We start from the raw sequence: 12,262 nt of genomic DNA on the forward strand, positions 1-12,262 counted from the left end.
AGGCAGGTTCAAGGTTGCGTAAGTTTAGACACATCTGAAAGCATAGTGCCTGACAGTCAGAGCTCAGGTGATTTGAACACTCCATCAATGAAATGATCTGATTTAGTTGTTCTATTTGAATCTGACACATTTCTGTGACATGTTTTTAAATGACATCAGCGTCTCAGACTTGAAACAACAAACTGATCAAACTCATTTTAGTGTCGAATAAGCTGAATTTGTGTTGATGAACGGTGAAGAAATAAAATCAATTGATCAAACATACAGACTGTCAAGTTATATCAGGAACCAATCAAAGTGTCAGTGACGAACGTGACACAGTTCCACCATCAGGTACTGAGAAGTATTACACTGAGGAACAGATACCACTTTTTCAAAAGTAACTAACAATTGACTTTACATATAACTACATGAAGTAAAAAAGTTTTTTTGACTGGTGAAACGGTGTTTATTCAAATCTGTGGAGACAGAGGATGTCATCTTGTCCACACCTGTCCAAACTGTCCACCTGCAGGCAAACGGACAAATGTGAGCATTCTCCAGCAGGGGGCGACCCTCTGTCAACAACATTCAGTCACTAATAGATATAAAATGATGATTTAAAGTTTTAAGGAAAACTGTTCGTTAAGGTTGTGAAATAAAACAGGGTCTTGCTACCTCAGTGTTTCCTGTAAAGTTGGTTCAGTTCAGACGTGTTTGAGGAAACGACGTGCGCTCTGCACCGTGTTCTGCAACAAAACCATGGAAGCATCACCTCAGATCGGAATCCAGGTAAAAAATGGAATCGAAAAAAAATAAATGACATAAACAAACACAACATGCCTCCATGAGCATGGCCACCGTCATCGGCCCCACCCCTCCTGGGACAGGTGTGATAAATCCTGCTCTCTGATTGGCTGAGGCATAGTGGACGTCTCCGACGACACGTTTACCGCTCTCCTTTGTGTGATCTGTGACAGAGGTCAAAGGTCACACACAGTCATCACGAGGGTCAGAGGACATAACACATAATGATGGATCAGTTATTGATTAATCAGTGACTTAAACCTCAACTCTGATCGAACACAAACATTGCGAAACAAAGTGTGTAAGTGTGTAGTATCAGTGTGTAGTATCAGTGTGTAGTATCAGTGTGTAGTATCAGTGTGTAGTATCAGTCGTTTAAGTGTGTAGTATCAGTCGTTTAAGTGTGTAGTATCATTGTGTACCTGGTATGTGGTTAATTCCACAGTCAATGACCACAGCTCCTTCTTTCAGCCACTCTCCTCTGATCATCTCAGCTTTACCTGCTCCCACCACCAGGATGTCAGCCCTACTCACCTGTACACACAGGAAACACATCATCATCACACAGGAAACACATTGTGGTGTCTGAAATGCTATGTGTTGTCCTCCCTATAAAAGAAATGTATCTTTGGGTTTGAGGCCCACAGGTCCTGAGGAATTTCGAGAAAGCCTGAATATATGTTAAGGCATTAGGTCACAGTTTTAAGGGTTACACTAAATTTGAGTAAGTGCCTTCTCTCCCTGTTACCAGACAGATGAGAAGAGCTGGATGAAAGCCAGATGTGTTTTCTTTAGATTCATGAAAACAACCCTATATAAACGAGGAGTTGAAGTTGTCCCCTTAGAAGAGATTCACATTGGCCCCGATCATCACACAGGAAACACATCATCATCACACAGGAAACACATCATCATCACACAGGAAACACATCATCACCTGCTCAGGTAGGTTTGTTGTCTTTGAGTGACAGGTGGTCACGGTGGCATGATTCCACAACAACAGGTCATGCATCGGAGCACCAACAATTTTACTTCGACCAATCACCACCGCAGATGACCCTGCCACGGTAACGCCTGCACAGGAACAGCAAGTCACAGTCTTTATATGATGATGGTTACTGATGGTCTTTGTATATAGTCATCAATTGTCTTTATATACAGTGTACGACCTGTCTGTCTGATCAGCTCCATGCAGCCTCTCGGTGTACACGGGAGGAAACAGTCATTGAGTTCACCTCGAGACAACCTCCCTGCATTTATACAGGTCAGACTGCACACACACACACACACACACACACACACACACAAACACACACCCACACACACACACACACACCGAGTCAGTGTTAAAAGTCAGTTTGCAGATGATATCACTTCCTGTGCGGACTCACCCGTCCACGTCTTTCTCTGGAGACACGGCATTGACGATGAGTTCAGTGTCGATGATGTTCACAGAATCCAGAGGAAGCTGCACGATCAAACCGTGAACCAAACGGTTCTCGTTCACCGACATGATGCTCTGCAGGACCTGATACAGGAAGCAGGAAGCAGGAAATAGGAAGCAGGAAGCAGTAATCAGGAAACCCGAAACAGGATCAGGAAATAATTCTTTATTAATTAAATTCAATACCTGTTCAGCCGAAAGATACATTTAACATATGTTCATACAAGTGTGTGTGTGTGTAGAATTTATCAATTTCAATGAGTCCATGAAAATAGACTTCTTTCAAAGATAGATAGAAGTGTGTTTTTTTTTTTTGTGCAAAAAAATACTCGAACCCTTGACAATTTTCTGTCCATTATAAAACCAAATTTAATATTTTTGTCAGTCAACACTGTTATAGCCAAATTATTATTCAACAGCCTTCCAAAATAGATTGGATGTATTACAAGAGAGATGTTTCTATTTCTATTTTACAGAATACACAATAATTAGAAACAATCTTGAACCTGAGCTGTATCATTCACTGTTTTAAAGTGCATTTGTTTAGTTTTTGGAAGAACACGGAAAGATATCTACGTCTAATGCTCTTAGACATCACAGAAGTGTATTCCTGCCATAGGTACCTTCTCTTTAGAGACAAGAAAGAAGAGACAGACTTAGACAGTTGTTGACGAGGACTCCCTTAATCAGACCATCACTTTTAGAACAGCAGAATATTCTCTGTTAGAGACCCTTAGATTGTATATACCATTAAATTCACTATAGTGAAGAATGTTGCCTTTGTCATCTATTAATTGTCATTCTTTAACGTAAAGTGATTCCTCTTTATCAGAATGCATCGGTGTACTGTGGGGAGAGAAATTAAATGTAAACGTTAGCTAGAAGCCGAAACCTCCAGTGAAGCAGACGTCACATGTTTGATTGGTCAGAAAGTATGCCAAAGACCTCTTAGTACTATTAGTACTATTGACCACAGCTTTTCTTTTTAGTTTTCTTTTCTTTTCAAGTCAAATCTGGTTTATTGAGGTTTTTTGGGGGATATAACAGAGGTACAGTGTTTTTAGTTTAAGTGTGGGTGTGCAATGACAGCTGCTGACACCAATCCCAGTAAAGCATCGATAAACCCCAAAAAACAAAGGATGTATGTAAATAGTGTTGGTATATACAATCACAATAAAATAATGCCTGCCAGCCACACAAAGGCTGGTTCTGTTGGTTCAACCCCTAACACATAATAATCAAGGATTTACCAACATTTAAATAAACATTTACAAAGACTAGAATGTATCTAAAAAAAAAAAGTTAGGGTTAGTAGTTAGACAAAAATGATCTTTCTTCAAAACAGGGATTTTGCATTGCTCAGATAATAGTTTTTATTTTGTTTTATTGTGACACTTTGTTGTTATATTTCCATTCAAATGATCAAAAAAACCAAATGTTTGATTGGTCAGACGTGTTTCTGGTAAAAACACGAAGTAATAGAGGATGTTGTGCGTTGGTCACTGACCTCACATTGCGTTGCTGTGTTTGGAAGCCTCACATGTTTCGCATCAATTCCAATCTGCAGAGACGACAAAGTGAATATGTTAAAGCTGCAAAAATCAATATGCATATATTTTTTTTGGGGGGGGGGGGGGGGGTTCTCTCACCACTGCCTCTTGTGGCTGGAGAGGGAAAACCACATTTATGACTGAAGACACGTTGGGTTTAACATGTGATTCATCTTGTGGGGTACATGAATCATATGTTCACAAAGTCGGTCCGTCACTTAACACTGTCTCTACTTTGCTCATTGGTTCCCACTGATGATGTCATTCTATAAGCACGTTGCATGGATGTAGTTTCATTTTTCATTTCCTCAAACTGCTGCATGTTTTTAAATAAAAATAAAAAGGAGTTTAGGGACCCAGCAGAGGGGGTGGAGTCTCAGCACCTCACCTGAGCCGCAGCCTTCAGTTTGGTGCTGATGTACAAGTTAGAGTCGTCTCTGTCTCCCACCTGCAACACAATGTAACACATATTACTGCTTCCTGTCGTCCACGCCATTTCATAGCAGTGTCCTTAAAAACAAGATGGAGGATTGACAGAAAACCTCCCGTGTGACCTGAACACCTGGATTGTCTGGGAACGTTCCAGTTCAGGAGGAACAGATAAATTCAAGTTCCACGTTGAATTGGGCAGAGTTCAACTGTAACACTCACATTTTCCTGTCAGACCGGATGTGAACAGATCAGATGTTCACGTTAACATTCGTTTGCGAGACCGTTTGTTATCAGTCAACTGAAAACAGCAGCGTCACGGTTCACCTGACAAGTCTGCCCCCTGAAGGCTGTGTGTGTAAACATCACTATACAACTAATATATAACAGTCACATGTAAAAATTATAACTTTTATGTAAAGTAACTTGAGATCATGTATATTGAATTTAATTGAATTATAACAATTCAAATAATATGGGGGGGGGGGGCTCCACGTTCTGAGTAAAGGTTAAAAATTAAATTTACCTGAAGAACCAACAAACCGGGTTTGAACCCAGAGAAGTCACTCGTCATCTTCTGCACCTCGTTCTTCAGCCTCTGTCTCACCAACCTACACAAAGGTCAAGGGTCAACTCTCTAACACCTGACAAAATGGAACAAAGTGGGATGTGGACTCACTTGGATGTCTTGTTGCCAGAAATGATGGTTGCTATGGAGCGGCTTCTTCCTAAGCAACCAGGGGCTGCAAGACGCATTAAGTGGGTGCCTAATGACAACATGACTGACAGGGGGGGGCTCATTAGAAATGTACCATCAGCCCCAGCCCCCCCACAGACAATAGACCCCACCCCAACACATGTCACACACGTCAACAATGCAACACGTCAACAGGGGTCTAAGAAGTGAGTTCAACACATCCAGGATTTCTTTCATTTATCCAGCTGAACTTAACCTAACAATCACAGTCAGGCTCAGTGGTCACATGATGCCGGTTATCAACTAGTTAAGTTAACTCAGGTTTTCCTTATCAAGATATGAGTGTGTGCACATTAAAGGGGAGGAGTTTACTGCATATGACCAATCACAAACAAGTTTGACTGACAGCAGAGCCTCATATTTCACAATGAGGATCCAACTGTTACTACTACAGCATTAAAAGTGAAATATGTGTGGTTCTCCTCCGCTCACACTCCCAGTACATCAGTATCAGTAAGTGAAGTACATGTAGACAGTCTGTGGTACTGAGAGTACTTTGCTCCTTCGGGTCAGGTTGGTTCTGTTGAAGCTCCAGCAGCTGACAAAGGTTCATCCTCTGAGGAGAATCTAGATCTTTCAGAAACTCCTCAGAGGATCTCAGAGGCTCTGGTGGGTCTCTGAAGACCCTGGTCCTCCTCAGAGACTGGAACGATCCACAGCAGCTCCACGATAACAACATGATGTCATGGTTCAAAGGAGGGGAGTGGTCAGTGGGCGGAGCTTTTATACTTTTTGATCTCTTATCTCCAACTTAACCTGGAGCCGGTCAGCTGGTAAACATGTTACCATGGTGATTTACCCGGTAACAAGGGAACGAGCTTCGTAGGACTGAAAACTCTGAATTAAACCTGAAGTTAAGTGATAACCACACATCCTGCTTCATAGTTCAGAGGTCAGGTAGACATGGTCAGAGTCTGACAGAGTTTATCATGAAACAGAAACTGATCAGAGTCACACATCTCACTGCTCCTCTGTTTCTATAAAAGAAAAAATTAATACATTTAATCAAACTTTTATTTTATATCTGAGATATTTGTTTTATGTTTCTGTGATTATTGATCGGAAGTCAATACATGTGGATAAAATCCTACCCCCCCCCCACTTACAACTCACACTCAAACTCAGGCATGTGCATGTGAATACACGTCCACACCATACATACTTTCTTTTATCTTGATATGAATATTATTGTTTGATTATTGATCGATCAACTCTCACACGTCATCACATTTTCTACATGTTTATAATGAATAGTTTTAATTAATATTGAAGATTTAAAATACATTGATCACTGATGAATAGATATTTACATAGAGTTCAGTCAGACATGTTAATGATTAAAAACTAAAGTTTATGTTCTTACTGGAACACACACACATACAAACAATACACACACACAGACACACATATTCAACATTCAGAGTAAAAACCAGAGAAACAGAAACACAGTCTTACCCGAGAGATGAAGAGCAACTGGGTAACTGCTCACACACACACACACACACACACACACACACACACACACACACACACACACACACACACACACACACACACACACACACAAACACACACACACACAAACACACACACACAAACTTGCACCTGTGTGTTTATGTGTGAGGGGGGATCAAAGGTCAAACTTCCCTCAGCCAATCAGATTGCAGAGTTTTGGGGAGTGATGTTTACACAAACTTTTTTTCTCTGACCAGCTGTCATGAGAGATAGTACAGATGCATCATGGGAAATAATTCAATTCAATGTAGCCTACTTAGACAGGCTACATTGAATTTGTATTATTATTTTTCACATCCATACTGTTTGAATTAATTATTTTTTTAAATGTAGCTTAGTAATTGTATATTTACACAAAAGTAACATTAAAAATGATATAAAGTGCGCTTTGCTGTCTGTTTTTGTAATGATGGACTTTTGATGAACTAGAAATATTAAAGTTTTTTTTATAGAAGCCACTTGTATGATAATAACAAGATATAGAACATGTTTTATAGGTCATGGATGTTGTGATCTACAGGAAGACGATAGGTGCTCAGTTGGGTGGTTCAGCCCTTCATCTTTACTGATTCGATTTTAGTCGTTGTGCAAACATCTGGCGGAACGTCCCATTTTACGCCGTTCTTTTATAAGAGCTGCATAAATGTGGCGTAAACTTTGCTGGGACGCCACTTTTTACGTGTTTCTTTTTTATGTGACCTAATTGACATGTCAAATATTTTGTCCACAATGGCTTGATATACTACCACCTGCTGCGATACGACTCGCTCCGTAAACAGTGGGAGAAGTGTCCATTCAAAGAGAGCCACCAACATATTAGCACACCGCAGCTTTGTGTACAACTGGGACTGGGACTGTGCAGCAGTAAACGTGCTCAAGTGCAGCACAGGGTCAAGGTGAGGCACGGTGCACGAGGAGCAGATCTACTGCTTCAACTGGAAACTTTTGTCTTACATCTGACCTCTGACAATCCGACTGACCTGGGACAAACATCTGACCTGGGACAAACTATCTGACGCGGATTTATAAAGAGGTCAGATAAATTACTAAACATTGTTAATAAAATAGGATTATTTAGGAGTGACTTCCTGTCCCAGAACATCTGGGGAAGTCAACGGTTGCTGGTTTGAATCCAAGCTGTATGAAATCATCCTTGCCAAATGTGACATCTTCACTTTTGTAACATGCAAAAATAAAGTTTTAAAACACATCAGGGCTGCCCCATTTATTTTCATTTTAACCATAAAAAAATGTAATGATAATGTGACCATTTAATTTCATCTGATTTAAAACCTTGTGATCATATGAAATGTGAAAGTTACGTAATAAAACTCTTAACTGTTAGCTTCATCAAAATAAGTCTTCAGAACAAAAAACAAAAAATAGAAGAGTTTGGGTTTAACTTCACAGAAAACGACCCTTTAATGACTGAAAGAAAAGAAAACTTGTAACAATTTTATTTTTATTTTATTCGTTAAACCATCATTATTACAGACAAAAATAAAGTAAAACATTATTTTGTTCATTAAAATGAAGATGGGGATTTGAGTTTTGACCTGCGGCCTTGGACTAAAACTACTGCTCATGTCAGGTCCAAAACAATCGTTATCACATTGTGAGAGATGAGCCGTTGTCACTGGATCCATCCACCGATCGGCGAGTGGACACGAAGACCTCAGACGTGACCCTGGAGAAGCGGCGTGGGGCGATGTACCTCTTCCCCAGACACCACAGGTCCTGGATGATCCTTCTGAAGTGGTTCCTGAACTTCACTCCGACGAAGGCATACAGCACCGGGTTCAGGCAGCAGTGCAGGTAGGCGATGGTCTGCGTTACTGTCTTGGCAACCTGCAGGGCATCGGATGCTTCACACATCTGATGCTGGAACATGATGACAGTGTCGTAAAACAATACAATATTGTAGGGTAGGTGACAGGCGACAAACACCACAACCACAGCCATTACCACCCGGACTGCCTTGTGCCGCTGGAAATTTCTGACACTTAGCAGCTTGACGATAATGGCGGTGTAGCAGACGGTCATGATTAGCAGTGGCAGGAAGAAGCCCACGGCCAGCTGGGTGCTGGGAACAGCCACTTTGGTTGTCCAGGCCGTGCTGTTATTAGTGAACCTGAACTCACAGACAAACTGTGGAGTGGTTAGATTCTTCTCGTGTCCGTCATACATGTAGACGTCTTGGGTGTGCAACGGCTCGTACCAGTTGTAAAAGTAGAATGTTGGGACAGACAGTAGAAAAGCAAAGGTCCAGACGATGGCACAGATGAGGCGGCTGCGGGGCAGCGAGCGCAGTCTGAAGCTGCGCCGGGCCTGGACGATAGCGATGTAGCGGTCAGTGCTGATACAGGCGAGCAGCAACATGCCACTGTAGAGGTTCACACTGTAGGAGCCGTGCAGCAGCTTGCAGGCCACCGGCCCCATCGACCATGACGACAGCTTGTTGTAGACGATGATAGGCAGCGACACCACAAACAGCAGGTCAGCGATGGCGACGTTGAGCAGATAAACGTCCGTCATGGACTTAGTCCTCTTGTAGAAGGCATAGGTAACAATCACCAGACTGTTCCCCACAAAGCCCAGGATGCAGATGATGGAGTGAACATACTGACCAACCAACAGCTCCACACTGTGGTTGTTCTGGTAAGTACAAGGTTCCACCACTTCGTACTCATAATCTGATTGGTTGAACCAAAAGTTGTCCATGTTGTTGTTCTCTGGCTGTGAACAAAGAGAAGAGAGAAACCGTCAAACTCTGAGTCAAAATACCCACCGAGACCCCCTAACAGTAAAATTCGTTGGGGGGGTCTTTGGAAAAAATCTTCTTAACTTCATTGCTGTATAAGCAGTTACGCCCTATTCATCCGTCAACACATAAAAATGAATTCAGCAGGTTTTTATAAAAAAAAAAAAAAAAGTGATTAGAAAACATCAGAGGAGCCGGCTGGATACTATACAAGCCAAAATAATTCAAATATAATAATCACCATTAAATAATTAGTTAATCTATTTATTTATCTATCTATACATTTTATTTATTTATTCATCAAAAGAATGTTCGAGAGGGCAGATTATGACTTGGAGGGGGGCATAACATAAGCACAACACTGAAGCACTAGGTTTGGGGGGACCCTCCGATTGTTATTGGGTATTTCGCACAATAGTTCAATAAATGAGTTTTGTTATGTTACTAAAATCCTCTGATGACGCTATTTATGGAAGAAAAGAGAAAAACCTCAAATCAGCAGAAAATCTGACAAACGTCAGATCCAACATCTGGAAAAATGTGTAAATGTTCACTGCTGCGATGACACAAATCTGTTGCCCTGTGATTCGTCACAAGAATTACCCTGAAAGTTTCTGTCAAACTCAGTCGATGGAACCTTCAAAAAACTGACACTCCTTACTCTGATCTACCCATGATGCCCTGGGGCAGGAACACAAGCTTCACTTGTTCACTGATGAATCAGACAATAAAATTCATACCTTCACAAGTGTGATGTCAAAATCAGAAATTTAAATGTGGTGAAAGTGAACAAATGGAACATGTGTCACTTTGTCGGTTTTGAGCGTGTTCTGCCGGTAAACATGTTCCAATTGTGGTTGACGTCTGAGTTTGAACAATGGGAGGAAGCTTAGAAACAGAAACAATGAATGACCCAGTTAATCTGTAAAATGTGGTTTCTTCTTCTCTAAAGATTAAAGTACAGACGGTGGGCGGAACTGTTCAGAGGCTAACTTCACTTGTTAAATCAATGGAACAAGAAGAAGAAAAAGATTTGCTTTTGACTTTTAAGTTCAATTCAATTAAGTTTTATTTGTATATTTGCCAAATCATAATATAAATTATCTCAAGGCACTTTACATAGAAGATAAAAATTATAGAGAGCCAACAGTTCTCACAATGAGCAGCTCTGACCACTGAGAAAAACACGGTTCCTCAAATGTTCCTTTTACTTCTTTAATAAACTGTTTAGCAATTTATCCAATTTAAATCATTTTATATTTATTCATTATGTCTCATTTTAAATGGTTTTATGATTGAGCCTCTAAATCTTCTAGATATTTTAATTCATCATTTTCAGTATGAAGGCATGTTATGTATTTTATCTGTCATTTTATTACGTCTGAAGATACTCTAGTTCACTATTGTCTTCAATTGTATTGGATTCTTCTCTAACGCTGTTTACCCGAGACTCCAGAAGTGTTTTGTGGAATCAAACACTTCACCCACCCCTCCATCAACATAGGGGAGAGTAGATAATGAGTGAATTATCATTTTTGGGTGAACTATCCCTTTAAAGAAAATAAATAAAATATAAAAAATAAAATAAAATCAGGACTCACAATTTTCAAGTTTGTAGTTCTGCTGTCACTCGTTCAGGTCACGACTATGATGATGAAGATAGAGGAAGCTGCACCGGCAAACACACATAAAACTGCTGACTGAAAGGGAAGTGTGTGTTGTTGTCTCGAAAGGAAATGAACAAGCCAATCATGTTCAAGTGTGTGTATCAAGGTTTAAATCATTTATTGTCACATATGACAGAGTGAAGGATCTGTGTGTTGAGGTTGTCCAGGGTGGAGTCAGGGCTAGTGAGTATTTGACTTATTTAACAGGTCAATTGCTGGCGGATAGAAGCTGCTCCTCCGTCTGTACCTTCTGCCAGAGGTGTGAACAATGCAGCTGGTCAAGATGCTCTCAATGATGCAGCTGTAGAACTTGCAGAGGATCTGTGGTGACATGCCAAATTTCCTCAGCCTCCTCTGGAAGTACAGCCGCTGTTGTGCTTTCTCGACCAACTGGGTGGTGTGTCCAGGTGAGGTCATGACTGCTGTAGACACCCAGGAATTTGTCAGTAATACGTCCAATGACGGTGTTGTCGTCAGCAGATTACAGGATGGTGTTATCCTTGTGAGGGGTGACGCAGTCATATGTGAACAGTGTGTAGAGCATGGGGCTGAGAACACATCCTTGTGGGGTACCAGGGTTCATCACAAGGCTGTGTGATGTAATATTTCCAATTGTGACAGACTGCGGCCTACCAGTGAGGGTGGCTTAAAGAGTCTATGACCAGGTTGGGAGGGGTCGGCCACAATCTTACCTGCACGCCTCAGAGTCCTGGAGACTCACAGGTCCTGGAGAGAGGGCAGGTGGCAGCCGATCACCCCCAGTGGAGCGAATGATGCGCTGCAGTCTGGCCCGGTCCTTGGCTGTAGCAGCTGTGAACCATATGGTGATAGAGGAGGTGAGGATGGACTCAATGATGCGTTGTAGAAGTTCACCATCATCGACTTTGGCAGGTTGAACTTCTTCAGCTGCAGCAGGAAGTGCCCCTTCAACTGGATGTGGTGAGGGAGTCGATGTTCAGATCCCACTTCAGGTCCTGGGTGATGAAGGCGCCCAGGAAGCTGAATTACTCCACTGGAGAGTCACACAGGGCGATGGAGGGATCTGGCTCTTCCTGAAGTCCACAGTCATCTCCACTGTTTCCAGAGCGTTGAGCTCCAAGTTGTTGTCACTGCACCAGGTCACCAGGTGGTCGATCTCCGACCTGTGAGCAGACTCATCCCCACCAGAGATGGGGTTGAGGGTTTTCCTCAATCTGTATTTTGCTGTTTTGTACATTATCTCAATCCCTGATCAAAATGCAAGACATCGAGCATACAGCATGTGATGTACCTGACTGTATATATATTGTGGCATCACAAGGGGGCGGGTTATAGAGGGGCGTTATGTGCCTCACCCTGAGAGTGGCTACATCC

At 41.6% G+C, this 12,262-nt stretch overlaps 2 protein-coding genes across 2 annotated transcripts; both read right to left on the reverse strand.

Moving 5' to 3' along the window:
* Positions 1 to 7: 7 nt before the first annotated feature.
* LOC109644958 (C-1-tetrahydrofolate synthase, cytoplasmic-like) lies at positions 8 to 6,581 on the reverse strand. Its single transcript, XM_020110436.2, has 12 exons — positions 6,422 to 6,581; positions 4,889 to 4,991; positions 4,736 to 4,820; positions 4,169 to 4,228; positions 3,738 to 3,791; positions 2,178 to 2,314; positions 1,956 to 2,056; positions 1,724 to 1,860; positions 1,209 to 1,320; positions 823 to 950; positions 658 to 728; positions 8 to 508 (listed from the first exon to the last, which is right to left on the reverse strand). Exons 2-11 carry the CDS (start codon positions 4,987 to 4,989, stop codon positions 687 to 689), a joined length of 957 nt encoding a protein of 318 aa, XP_019965995.2. The 5' UTR covers positions 4,990 to 4,991; positions 6,422 to 6,581; the 3' UTR covers positions 8 to 508; positions 658 to 686.
* Positions 6,582 to 7,926: 1,345 nt separating this feature from the next.
* On the reverse strand, positions 7,927 to 10,944 carry ccr6a (chemokine (C-C motif) receptor 6a). The gene is made up of 2 exons (XM_069514964.1): positions 10,844 to 10,944; positions 7,927 to 9,217 (listed from the first exon to the last, which is right to left on the reverse strand). The coding sequence occupies exon 2, from the start codon at positions 9,200 to 9,202 to the stop codon at positions 8,090 to 8,092; it is 1,113 nt and encodes a 370-aa protein (XP_069371065.1). The 5' UTR covers positions 9,203 to 9,217; positions 10,844 to 10,944; the 3' UTR covers positions 7,927 to 8,089.
* Positions 10,945 to 12,262: the final 1,318 nt, after the last annotated feature.

Source organism: Paralichthys olivaceus, chromosome 19, assembly GCF_024713975.1.
Source record: "Paralichthys olivaceus isolate ysfri-2021 chromosome 19, ASM2471397v2, whole genome shotgun sequence".
Taxonomy (NCBI): domain Eukaryota; kingdom Metazoa; phylum Chordata; class Actinopteri; order Pleuronectiformes; family Paralichthyidae; genus Paralichthys; species Paralichthys olivaceus.

Excerpts from the sequence above, each read along its gene's own strand:
- LOC109644958 (XM_020110436.2), bottom strand. The coding sequence starts at position 4,989 with ATGTTGTCATTAGGCACCCACTTAATGCGTCTTGCAGCCCCTGGTTGC. Across the intron at positions 2,315-3,737 it reads ACACAGCAACGCAATGTGAG|GTCCTGCAGAGCATCATGTC; the intron begins GTCAGTGACCAA and ends TTCCTGTATCAG. Across the intron at positions 1,861-1,955 it reads GGAGCTGATCAGACAGACAG|GCGTTACCGTGGCAGGGTCA; the intron begins GTCGTACACTGT and ends GTTCCTGTGCAG.
- ccr6a (XM_069514964.1), bottom strand. The coding sequence starts at position 9,202 with ATGGACAACTTTTGGTTCAACCAATCAGATTATGAGTACGAAGTGGTG.